The sequence below is a fragment of the Petromyzon marinus genome, chromosome 38 (assembly GCF_048934315.1).
Source record: "Petromyzon marinus isolate PM22_M1 ecotype Great Lakes invasive population chromosome 38, UKy_Petmar_22M1.pri1.0, whole genome shotgun sequence".
Lineage (NCBI taxonomy): Eukaryota > Metazoa > Chordata > Hyperoartia > Petromyzontiformes > Petromyzontidae > Petromyzon > Petromyzon marinus.
In genome coordinates, this window is record NC_133704.1 from 10,059,568 (window position 1) to 10,072,277 (window position 12,710).

The 12,710-nt window shown below is 57.7% G+C and overlaps 1 protein-coding gene across 2 annotated transcripts in view; it reads left to right on the plus strand.

Annotated features, from left to right (window-relative positions):
• The window catches only part of CLUH (CLUH binding protein of NUMT mRNA), a 74,616-nt gene that overhangs the window by 49,999 nt on the left and 11,907 nt on the right, over window positions 1-12,710 (plus strand). For both annotated transcript variants that reach the window (XM_032967643.2, XM_076072651.1), the window contains exons 10-25: window positions 686-844; window positions 1,240-1,566; window positions 2,714-3,090; window positions 3,798-3,886; window positions 4,546-4,647; window positions 4,811-4,911; window positions 5,300-5,452; window positions 5,592-5,654; window positions 6,663-6,848; window positions 7,222-7,400; window positions 8,373-8,457; window positions 9,547-9,700; window positions 9,968-10,107; window positions 10,695-10,775; window positions 11,167-11,292; window positions 12,300-12,421. In XM_032967643.2, the coding sequence (XP_032823534.2) occupies window positions 686-844; window positions 1,240-1,566; window positions 2,714-3,090; window positions 3,798-3,886; window positions 4,546-4,647; window positions 4,811-4,911; window positions 5,300-5,452; window positions 5,592-5,654; window positions 6,663-6,848; window positions 7,222-7,400; window positions 8,373-8,457; window positions 9,547-9,700; window positions 9,968-10,107; window positions 10,695-10,775; window positions 11,167-11,292; window positions 12,300-12,421 (2,444 nt within the window). The remainder of the gene's footprint in view (window positions 1-685; window positions 845-1,239; window positions 1,567-2,713; window positions 3,091-3,797; window positions 3,887-4,545; window positions 4,648-4,810; window positions 4,912-5,299; window positions 5,453-5,591; window positions 5,655-6,662; window positions 6,849-7,221; window positions 7,401-8,372; window positions 8,458-9,546; window positions 9,701-9,967; window positions 10,108-10,694; window positions 10,776-11,166; window positions 11,293-12,299; window positions 12,422-12,710) is intronic.

The following is a 12,710-nucleotide window of genomic DNA, read 5'->3' on the forward strand; positions in this document are numbered from 1 at the left end:
TTTACCTATGCTGACGTGTACCTATCGTATATCACACTGGCAGTCCCTGGTCACGACCCTGGTGCTGTGCCACAGTGGCCCTGACACTGGGGTCATACCAGCGTTGACCCATGACCTCGTGCGAGCCGTTTGCCAGCGATGAGCCCAAATAATATTTCGGGCATGCGGCTGGATTCTGTGCGTTACTGCTAAAGTGTTGTGAGCCGCGTGCCGGGTTCGCCTGCCGGCTTTGCTTGCCGGCTTGGCGTGCCGGCTTGGCTTAGCCTGCCGGTTTCGCGTTGACGCACTCGGGAGTTTCCCGGTGAAGCGTCGTTTGGGGCGACGGTCTCCTCGGTCACATTGCGGGACTCTCTTGTTGGCCTTCCACTTGCGGAGGCGGGGAGACCCTTTCACGTGGTCCTCCTGTTAAAACGGTGCGAGTGTTTCTGCTGTCGACGGCGGCGGTTCCCCTCGCGGTTGGAGGATGACGTCCGTCAGGTTTTGGGTGATGGCTCTTCAGGTGGCCGAGGAGTCCCAATTGTGGATCCGCGGATCTTTGGGCATTGGGGGTGGGGTGGGTGTGGGGCACGTGGTCCCAGGTGGAAGTGGGATCCGCAGTGGGCGGGGTTGGCTTCCTTTTAATAAATATTTTTTTTTACACCGCCGCCGGTGGCACCATCGTGGACCTCCCCCGCGCGCGCTCCAGGTTCAGAGCGACTTCACGGCGGCGGCGGCGCGCGGCGCCATGGCGGTGGCGGACGGCAACGTGATGGCCATCAACCCCGGGGAGGACGCGCGCACGCAGATGTTCCTGTGGAACAACATCTTCTTCAGCCTGGGCTTCGACGTGCGCGACCACTACAAGGCAAGAGTGGGGGGGGCCGCAGGGAGCGTGGCGGGGGGGGGGGGGGCTGTCACGTGTTTAAATCCCAAACCTATTTAAACAAACTTCACTGCGTTGGTCGGCGCGGGCTGGTGAAGGTTGCGGGATCGCCCGGAGCCGTTTCGATATCGCTTCCGTTAACGGTTTGGCGTATCGGTCCCGCGGGTTCACGAGCTCGAGACGCCGCGAACCACTCCCTACGCCGCCGCCGCTCCCGCGGCGTTAACCTGGCAACGGCCGCCAGCGACCATTTCTTCCGCCCGTGACGCTCCTCCTCCTCCACGACGCGCGGGGCACCCGATCGACGATGCCAACTGCGCATTTTTATCGTTAAGCCGTCGCCGCGCGACTAACCCGGCTCCTCGCCCCTTCCGCAGGCGGTGGGCGGCGACGCGGCGGCGCACGTGGCCCCGGCCCTGGACCTGGCTGGCGTGCGCGCCGTGTCGGCCCTGGACCCCGAGGGGCTGCACGTGCTGGCGACGGCGCTGGTGGACTACCGCGGCTACCGCGTGACGGCGCAGTCGGTGATCCCCGGCATCCTGGAGCGCGAGCAGGAGCAGGCCATCGCCTACGGCTCCCTCGACTTCGGCGCCACCGTCGCCTGCTCCTCGTCGTCCGGCAAGCTCACGACGGCCGCCACCACGCGCAAGTTCACCACGCTGCTTGAGCGCGTCGCCAAGCCGCTGCACATCCTGCGCCACAAGGTTTCTATTGTTTGTTATTGTTTGTTGTTGTTACTACTAATTGTATTTTGTTTGTTTGTTGTTGTTAATACTAATTGTATTGTTCATTACCGTTACTGTTACGCTTGTTCACCGAGGGAAGACCTCGCAGAGAGTCTCCGTGTTCGCTTGCCAAGTTACATTTACGTGGCGGTTTTGTTTTTTTTGCTTTGGAGAGGAAACCGGAGAACCTGGATGGAACCCATGCAGAATACGGGGGAAGGGGGGTGGCAGAAGGCATACGGACTTCACGCGCAGGAACGCACACCCGAGTTGTTGAGGATCTCATCCAGGGCCCATTCTTCTGGCCGATCATGCCACCGAGTGTCACCACCGTGCCACCTTGACCCGACATCGCCAATTGGCTCGGCTGCTCGTGCACGCGCACGTTGCTTGTGCGGATCCGTGCATCCGACCGATCTCGCCGTGCGTGGGGATTGTACGTGCGCACTTTGCAGTGTGCACGTTGGCGTGTGAACCTACGCGTGCACGGTTGTCGGTGCAGCCAGGACGTTCGTTGTGCGCGCTGGTACGCACGTGCGGCGGGTGTGCACCCACGGGGTACGGGCCCGTAAGCGCGTGCACGGGCACGTCACGACGGCTGTTACCCGGCGCGGGCAAGGGCGGACGTTTGGACCGCGGCATCAACAACTTTTTGGTGTTTGCCAAGCGAGAGGGAGCCGAAAAGTGCCTGGAGAAAATTCACAACCACGATGTGCACAGACGGATCGGGCCGCTAGGATCGGCTGCCCCCCTCCCGCCCTGCTGTGACACATCGTGGTCACGCTGACCTCCCTCTTCTAGCACGCTGTGTTTCTGAAGCCACAGTATTATTATTATTGTTGCAAGCTTGTGTCCCTCCCCATACACAGAGGGTGTTAAACCGAAATACAGGGTGCTTAAAAAAAAAGTGTTGACATTTCTGAGAATTTGCAACAACACCACGTGACATGTGCTGCTGCCTCTGGGCTCTGGAGTCCACCTGGAGAAGATTCCAGGTACACGTTGACAACGATGGCGAACAAGTGGAAACTCTTTGAAAGCGATAGTCCCATGTGAGTGTTAACATTTTTTTGAGGCCCCCTGTATTTATGATATTGACGCAATAAAAAAACCTCTTCCTTTGCAGGTTCTCAACGAGAAAGACGAGGCCGTGGAGCTGTGCTCCTCCGTGGAGTGCAAGGGCATCGTGGGTAACGACGGCCGCCACTACATCCTGGACCTGATCCGCACCTTCCCCCCCGACGCCAACTTCCTGCCGATGGCCACGGCCGAGGCCACGGACGACGTCCGAGCCGCGGAGGGCGACGGCGGGGAGACGGGGGCGGCGCAGGAGGAGCAGGGGAAGAAGAAGGAGGAGGAGGATCAGGAGGAGGAGCAGGGGAAGAAGAAGGAGGAGGAGGTTCCATTCCCGGAGGTGTGCACGAGCCTCGGCTTCCCAAGGACGCATCGACACCGCCTGCCCTGCCTGCGTCACGAGCTCGTGGATGCCTTCGTACAGAGCAAGTGAGTAGCACGGGGTCGGGGGGTCTGCGGGGATGGAGCAGAGTGGTTGTTACGTAAACTACGACTGCCAACGGTCGTCGCGTCCCGCAGTCATTACCAGCGGGAGTAGTCGCTCGTGTTGTACGGCGGTGGCCTGTCGTTCGCACGACCATTGACGTGTTGGTCAGGAGGTAGCGGCGGCGGCGGCGATCGCGGTGATGACGGTAGCGTAACGGTGATTTGTTCACCTCTTCCTGTGCCGAGAAGACTGCAAGTTGCAGGGTGGGTGGTGCCGCTCACTGCCGAATCTCAGAAATGCGAAAGCGGTTCGGCGTGAATTTTACTTAGAGGCATAGCGCCGTTGTTTTTAAAGACATAGCATTCACGGCAGAGAACTTCAGCAACACGACCGCACACTCTGATAACTGGCACCAAACCGTGCCACGCGCCCTCCCGCGCATGGTCTTGTGCGAGCCTCGGTACCGATAAAGCTTTGTTTTTTTCTTCGGGAAAGTCGCACAACTGTGTGTATATTTTTAACTTCTTTTGCACTGTACGTAGCCAACCGCGGTAATCCGAGGCACGGGGGGAAAGACGACAAACTGTGCTACATTGGGTCACGTGACAATGATGCGTTGGTCATATGACGGCGGCACGTGTGTCCGGTGACGACTGTACGACGGTCTCGCTGACTCCGGTGTGCTTGTGCTTGCGTGCGCGCATGTCAGGCACCAGCAGTTCATGCACCTCGCCATCTCGCAGCACAAGGCGCTCAAGAAGGAAGGCGCAGACGAGGCCCAGGGCACCGACGATGCGGGTGAGAGGGGCCGCCCGTACACCACGGTCAACTCCTCCGTGGTCTTGTATTTCACTGTTGCTGCGTGGATTTTCCTCTGGGTTTTCCCTCCACATTTAGAATCGGCATCACGCGTTTGGAGCATTTGGCTGCTGTACATTTCTACGTGATCAGTCACTTCGTTGAGCTATCACTTGTGGTAGCGAAGTCGCTTTTGAAAAACATCTATAGCTCAGTGGGCCTTCCTCTTACCTGGTATAATCTGCTGCTCCTGCTGTCTGGAACGCCCTCTGCGTTTGAGACCCGGGTTTCTTGATTAAAGTCTCTGCCCTAAACTCCGTCCCTCATCTTCTCTGCTTATGACTCTGTGTTATTGATCGCGTCATTAATGGATGGCGTCGCTTGCTATGTATTCTGCAAAGAATTGTGAAAAATTACTCGTTGCGTAAAGAATAGATTGCGTTTATAATTTTGTAGCGCTTTGATTGTGTAATTAATCAGTTGTGTAATGGATCGATTGTGTAAGTAAATAAGTAAATAAATGTACCGTTAAGTTATTGCGGAATTGTTCTTTTTGCCAATTGGTTCAACGCGCGATGGTTGTTTTGCGAATTCATTTTGTGGCTAATGGTGCAATGTTATGTTTTTGTGTGATCGTGCAACGGGACCGACCGTGTTAGAGGTGAACGGCCATGACGTGATGCGCAACGCGTGCCGAGCTGTGGGCTCTGTCAACGACGCGTTCTTCGACATCCGCTTCAACCCCGACGTCTTCACCCCCAGTGAGAGCGGAGACCACCGTGACCCCCCCCCACCGCTGTCATCCCCCCCCTCCACCACTACCCCCTACCGCGACCCCCACCCCTGGGTCCGTGCTCACTGAGAGCACTTGCCCCTACACGTCTGTCAAGGCTCTGTGGGACATCTTTGTCTTTGTGCGTGCAGCCGTGCGCTTCCCGGAGTCGGAGCGCGAGTCCGTTCAGCACCAGAAGCGGCTGCTGTTCGAGGCGGCTGCCTTCCTCGTCTCTGTGCAGATGCCGGCGTTTGTGAGTCCCCTCCTCCCTCCCCTCGCTCCCTCCCCTCCGTCCCCTCCTCCCTCCCCTCGCTCCCTCCCCTCGCTCCCTCCCCTCCCTCCCTTCCCTCGTGACAATCTTGTCGGGTGGTGGAGGGCCGTCGACAACAATGTCGCTATAAAACGATCACGTGGGCCTCGCCCAAAAACTAAAATGGATCCTTGCATTGGCTACGAACACCTTCGAGTTTATATTCTTGGTTCTTTCGGTAAAGTCGCGTAGATAGAAATTATTTTATATTTTATTTGTGTTTTCTATCTACGTGACTTTACCGAAAGAACCAAGAATATGAATTCCTGTAACCTTCGAGTTTAGAGAGTAATAATGCCATTGCTGCTGGTGGTGGTGGTTGTTGTTGCAGCTGAAGGACTGCATGGAGCAGCTGGTGGTGCCCATGGACGGCTCCACGCTGGTGGAGGCTCTGCACCGGCGTGGGATCGGGCTGCGCTACCTGGGCACGCTCGCCCGGATGATCACCGGCCTACCCGACGCTCACAAGATCTCCTACCTCCACGTGAGTCGCTCTCGACGCTCGCACAAAAGTCCCTGGCGCTCTTGAGGATGCCAGAGTTCGTGACGATGCGAGTTCGTGCCATCTGTGGCCAGCGGGCCTTCAGGTGTTCTCTCTTTGCACATCCGTCTCCGTTGTGCAGAGCCTGGTCATCGTGGAGATAATCACGAGGTCGGCCAAGCATCTTCTCAGGACCTACCTGCAGGTAAACCGTCGGTCATGACGAGCGAGCGATGTCGCATTTGTCGTTAATTGTAACGGGGAAAAGCATCCGCACGCTCTCCCGATCGGCTGCTTTGGGGTGTGCTCATCGCTGTCTGCAGCCCCTGAGCCTGCGGTGGAATTTACACATTCCCATGACGGTGGTCCGGTCTCTGCATAAGACGGTCGCCGTTTTTTAATCTGTCGGGAAGGATGACGAGCCGAGGTCGGCACATGATGAGATTTTTGCCAAGCAGTCTGAACCGTAATTCCATCTGGCTGCATGACGCACGACGAAAGAGACTGGCTCCATGTTTTGAGAGCAGGACGTTAAACGGTGCGCTTAACGCGCGTGTGCGCGTGTGCGTGATCCTGTGCGTGATCCTGTGCGTGATCCTGTGCGTGATCCTGTGCGCGCGTGTCTGTGCATGTTGCGATGAGCGTCGCCCCCTGGACGGTCCTGGGCCTGGCCTCCCCTTAGAATTACTCGGCCTTAAACGGGCACCTGGTAGCGATGCGTCGACATCGTCACTTGCTGGAGCTGTGGAAACAAACGCGGCGGTCGTGCCCCCGGTGCGGAGTCGCCGCCAGAGGTGCCCCCCCCCGTGGCTTTTTGCCGCTGCCGTGGCTGCGTGCCCCGGTATCTGGGGGGGGGGGCGGTAGTCCAGCGGTTAGCGCGCCGCGCTACCAAGCCGTGGACTTGGCCTCAAATGAGTATCTGGTGCGGTGTGTAGTAAACACCGCCACTGGGGAGACGAAGGCGGCCGGGCGTGGTGCTGGCCACCCACCCCCTCGCGTGCCGTTCCGATCTTCATAGGTGCTGCTCGCTAACAGCACTTGCCCCGATTGTCTGTTAAGGCCATACGGGGGGATCTTTGTCTTGGCGGGGGGGGGGTGGGGGGTGAGCACGGTGAGTGATATCTACACGATGCCATCTCCACGTGCGAGCGTGCGCTGCCTGTTTGCGTGTTCCATGTTGCACGCGCCCCTCCCCCCCCACCTCCCCCTACAGAACACTGACCTGTCGGGTCTCTCCATCGCCGTTGCTCACTTCCTCAACTGCTTCCTGAGCGCCTGCTCCAACCCCGGAGCCCTCTCCTCCTCCTCCTCTTTGTCTTCCTCGTCGGGCACCGCAGCCCTGGGCGCCGGGGGTGCGGGAACCGCGAACAACAACAACTCCTCCGCGTCGAACGCGCAGGTGATGGCGACCGACAACTCGCGACGCCCGCGGGGGGGAGGGGAGGTCGCAGTGTTGGGGCGAGACCGGTTGCTCGCTGCTTCATCGCCAGCGCATCGCTGGTCCGTGTCGCACCCCCCCAGATGTTGCTTGGAGCGTCGCATGCGCCGGCCGCTGTGGGACCGGCTTGTCCGCGTGCGGCACTGCCGCAGTCGCCGAACCGAATTTTACGAGCGAGTCGCCGAATTGAAACTTTTAATTAATCCGTGAACGCATCACTGGACGGGTCACCGAATTGGTGTAAGTGAACGAACGAATCGCTGAATGAATGAATCGCTGAACGCGCCACCGAATCGAATTTTATCGGCGAATCGCCGGACGAACGAACGCGCAGGCCTCCGAGGACGCGGCGTCGTCGGCGCCCAAGGGCAAGCGGCGTGGTCGGCGGCGCAACCAGCGCGGGGGTCACGGCGCGGGCACGGACAGCGGCAGCTGGGCCGCGCTGTCCCCCCAGCAGCTGTGGAAGAGCATCCGCACGGAGGCGCGCGAGTACTACGCCATCGACCTCGAGTGGTGAGCGGGCGCAGCGGTGGACCGGATCTTTGGCGGGGCGCCACGAACCCGGCGGAGACCAGAGTTCGATTCCCGCTCATGGCCAACGCCGGTGGCGATTATCCGAAGCGGTCCTGGGCCGCCCTCCCCCTAGGTCGACTCTTAAGGAGAAAAAAAAAATTTAGTAACCTGATGCGACGTGTAAACATCGCCACTCTGGAGACAAAGGCGGCCGAGGGTGGTGCTGGCCACACCCGCCCCCTCGTGTGCCGTGCCGGCCTTCTTAGGTGCTCGCTCGCTTAACAGGACCTGCCCCAACAGTCTGTTAAGGTTAGACGGGGGATCTTTGTCTTTGGTGGTGGTGGCGGCTACGAACGTGGCTGTAATTGAGTACCGTAGAGGCGGCAGCGAGGGTTGGAGGGTAAATGTTCAAGTTTTTGTGAAGCTCCCTGGCCGTGGGTGCGCGTCAAGGAGCAGCCATACCCCGGACTTGCCAGGAGGAGAAGGTACGGCAATACCGTACCTCCCGCTCCATCTGTATGGGATAGAGTGTTTCCCCCTCGCACGCTTGGGTTTTTCCCTGGGTGCTCCGTTTTCCTCGCGCACACAAACATTAAGGAATTAATGAATTGGCCGATAACACATTACTATATAGCGGACTGCAGAACTTGGCCAATTGTTGGCTCCGGCTTACCCCGCATATCTGCGGCTTCTCGTTCCTTCGAATCGTTCTCTATTTATGAGAGTAAGCGATTTACTGTGCGCTTTACAAGTTGATATTACTATTAATCGACTTTGGATTATAAATGCCTCTTTTATTTCACCAACATGACTGTGCAAACCCAGTGGATGTGCACTGCTAAGGGTGGTAGGAGGGGAGGAGGGATTCTGCAAATTGCCGTCCACTCCAGGTGCGAGCTGGGAAATAACGCGGGTTTGGGTTCATCGTTGATTGAGTCTGGCCTAAGTCGCAGCCTGGTCTCGTTGTGGCAGTGATGGCGTGGACCAGGCCCTGGAGAAGTACGGAATCCAGAAGCTCGCGCTCCTGCGGGAGATCTGTCTCAAGGGGGGCATCCAGGTGAGTCGTCGCGGTCGTCAGTGGCCGTGGCCGCGAGCGACCAACATTGGCACCTCCGATCAGCACGGTTGGCTACGTACGGCGTGCGAAAAGAAGTTCCGACACGCACACATTACATACATGATGGTGACACGTTCAGGAGGCAATGGGGGTGGGGGGTTACTCGGTGGTGGTGAGAACTTGACCATTGATGCTGTGTAAAATGGACAAGTGAATTGGCCTTTATGCTGTTAAAGACGGTGGGTAGGGGTGATGATGGTGACGGGACTGAACTCTGGGCAGGACTCGACTTTCTAAGTGGGAGCTCGACTTTTCAGCAAAATGTGACGCGTCATGGCTAAAGCAGAGACATTGTAGGTAAAGCCAGTGTCCCCCATGCTCAAACCATCCCGGTGCTGTTCTTGAGCCTCAAAGTCCACATTTTTATGCAACCGGTCAGGCACAAGATTACTTAGGCGATTGTGTTTTTTATCTTACTTTAGCTATCCCCGAGAGATGGTGGTGACGAAGATGATGGGCCGAGGTGATTCGCTGACCAGGATCTGAACTTAACAACCTTTCTATTTTGAGTCTTCGGGATTAGTCCCTGTGCTTATTCTCTAGGCATGTTGTGATGTATCGGTTAATCGGTTGGAACTCGCTGTACGTGCAGCGAAGGGTGAGCTTCGATTATTTACCATTCGTGCAGATTATATCTATATAATTTGCTGTCGTTACATTCCGGGAATTGGAGTTTAAAATAAAAACCGTAAGGAAAAAACGATTCGGCAACATATGCGAAACAGGTGTGTACGAGATGATGGTAAGCATTTGGCGAAAAGTAAATCTGATCCAGATTTGAATTGCGGCAAAATTAGAACCGCTTGTGGCGGGTTGGACGCGGGGGTGAACCCCAAAACGCCGATCGCGTTCTCATTCCGTCCGGCGTAAGACGAACGAGAGCGCGGAGGCTCCGTGCGTTTTACGTCCCACTCGGCCGCTCGACCGTCCGCTCGTCCGTCCGTCCGTTCGCTCGCTCGCTCGCTCGCGGGGAGGGCCGGACAACGCGGGGGGCTCAGCGCGCGTCCCCTTGCCCCCCGCGCATTCCAGGTGCTGCTCCGGGAGTACAACTTCGAGGGGCGGCACAAGGCGACCTTCACGGAGGAGGACATCCTCAACATGTTCCCGGTGGTGAAGCACCTGGACGCGCGCGCCACGGACGCGCAGCGAATCTTCCAGACCGCCCAGGCGCACATACAGCAGGGTGAGGCAGGGGCGCAGGCAGGGGCAGTGTCGACAAGGGAGGAACTTCCCCGGATTGCTGCGGATCACGGCGATCCCCCGAGTAGTTGCCCCCACGTTGTCACCGCGGCAACGAAAGGGAGCCTGCCCCCCCCCTCCCTCTCCCTCGCACGCACCGTGCAAGCGAAACCATTGGCTGACGACGACATTGACACGCTCTGTCTGTCTGTCTGTGTGTGTCTGTGTGTGTGTCTGTGTGTGTGTGGGGCCGGACTGTGCCGCCGCGCAGGCTTCTTCAAGGAGGGCTGCACGCAGCTAGGGGAGGCGCTGAACCTCTACAACGGCGTGTACGGCGCGCTGCACGCCGAGATCATCGCCTGCCTGCGTCTCCTCGCACGCCTACACTACATCCTGGGCGACCACGGAGAGGTGCGTGGGGACGCGACGCCACGCACACGCCAGCGTGCGTGTGTCTGTGTGTGTGTGTGTGCTTAGACCGGAACAAGCGCCGTGGTGACGTCACCGCCACTTAGTGGCGAATGGCGGTTGTTGTCGCTGCGGATGTGTTTTTGTGTACGTGCAAACGTCTTAATTTCTCTACGCATGTCGATTCTGCCTCCAATGGTTAACCTGGTGCGTCGTGTGAACATCGCCACTTAAGGAGACAAAGGCTATAATGGGGGCTCTTGGTATTTGGCGTAGGTGTTAACGCGCGCTTCGCTACGAACCTGGCAGCTCAAGTTCAATTCCCGCTCACGACCAACACCAGTGACGATTATCTGAACCGGTTCTGGGCCTTTCCTAGATTGACTCAGCCTTAAATGAGTACCTGGTACAGAGTGTAACAAAAATATAAGCATTGGGGAGACAAAGGCGGCTGGGTGTGGTGCTGGCCCACCCACCCTTTTCGTGCGCCGTGCCGGCCTTCATAGATGCTCGCTGACAGCGCTTGCCCCAACAGGGTCTGTTCAAGGCTATTCGGGTGACCTTTGTCTCTGTCTCGTACAATGTTGCAGGCTCTGAGCTGCCAAGAGAAAGCCACCATGATGAGCGAGCGAGTCCTCGGCATCGACAGCCCGTACACCATCCAGGAATACGTGAGTACCTCCCTGCATTTGCACTCTCTCAACCAGGGCGCTTTACCCTGTTGTGTGTCTGTAGTTTCTATCCATTCACTGCCCCCCAAGCGATTTCATAAATTGTCGGATCGAGACGATTTTGTGGGCTACGATTCGATTGAAGAATCAATTATGTAACCGTCTCGGTTGGACTCTCATCGCAAGTGTCCCTTCTTGTTCGTTTCCGCTAACCCAACGGTACGTTCGCCGCGTACAAATTGCTCTTATTGTAAAACAATCGGCTCTTGGCCGTGGGACACGATAGGCGCGTCCCTTTTGAGTTTAGGAACGTTCTTTTGAGCGGGCTAACGGTGGCTGGCGCACGCACGCCGTGCCCCGCGTGACGCGCGTTTCCTCGCCATCCTGCCAGATGAACTTTGCCCTCTACTGCTTCACGAACGCGCACATCTCGGCCGCGCTGAAGCTCCTCTACCGCGGGCGCTACCTCGCGCTGCTGCTCGTGGGAGAGGATCACCCGCAGATGGCCGTCTTCGACGTAAGTGCCGCCTCGTGCAAAACACTAATAATAATAATAAACACGAATATGAATAAACTAATAATAATAATGTCTCGGTCGTCGGGGCTTGTTGGACCATACTTCACCATGCTCAACGAGTTGGGTAAAAGAGGGGTTAGTGGGGGGGTCGGGAGGAGACCCAGGGCCAATTTCGCATTTTGCTTGACACCACTGATGTTAAGCCTCGGCCAGCGAATCGGACTCAGGTGGCCGGGTTCGTAATTCGGCGTGCAAAGCATGCACAGTGCCACAGCCTTCAACCTTGCTGGGCGTTTCATCGCCTAGGTGCTGTGAGCAGCGGGATTTGGCAGCCTCGCAGCCACGAGGCTGCTTGCGAGGCCTTGGGAAGTGAAGTTGGGTTGACGATCCTGAACGTACACCCACAGACACTTTCCCCGTATAGCCTAACCAGTTTAACTGTGGCCGGATCGGTGCCATGAAACCTATGCTTCCCGCTGCATTTATTTGATTCTATGGGTTTATTCCCTTAAATCATCAGAGAATTTAAGCCTCTGTAGGCTCCACCCCTTCCTGAATAGCCCCCTCCCCCATTTCTTCCTCTTACAGCTCCAACCTTTCCTTTTTAGGCCCCGCCCCTTCTTCTTCAGGCCCCCGCCCCTTTATGTTCAAGCCCCACCCCTTCCCTCAGACACAGCGTTTGGGGCTGGTTTGGGACGTTGGAGGGGTGTTGTGGATGGGGAGGGGGTGGTGAGTGTCCATGCACGGCAGTGGTGGGTGGGGACGGCACGTACGTGTGTGTGTACACGTACGTGTGTGTGTACACGTACGTGTGTGTGTACACGTGTCGAACTTCTTCCGCGCCGCACGTAGCCAACCGTGGCAATCCGGGAGGGTGCGGGGAAAAGGACGACAAACGAGACGCAAAAGGAAAGTTCAGCCCGGGGATGGACGTTGGGGGGCGGCTTCGACGACAACGAGCGGCAATATAACCTGAGGTTGACCTGCGTCTCTCCCGTCGCGCGCAGAGTAACATCGGGCTGATGCTGCACGGGGTGAGCGAGTACGAGCTGGCGCTGCGCTTTCTCGAGAAGGCGCACGGCACCAACGTCAAGTACGCCGGCGGCAAGTGCCTCCGCGCCGCACTCAGGTGACAGCCGCCGCCGCTTCGAACGTCGTCGTCGCGACCGCGCGCAAGTAACGGCGTCGTCAGAAGCGTCGTCGTGGTCGTCATGTCCAATGGAAGCTATCGCAACGTCGTCGGTATTCGTCGTCGTCACCACGACCACCACCACGCGCACTAACGGCGTCGTCGGAAGCGTCGTCGTCGTCGTCATGCAGAATGGAAGCTATCGCAACGTCGCCGTCATCATTGTTCTCATCAATCGTTGTCCTCGTCAAAATTTGTAACCTACAGGCGTCGTTATTTTAGCCGGCAG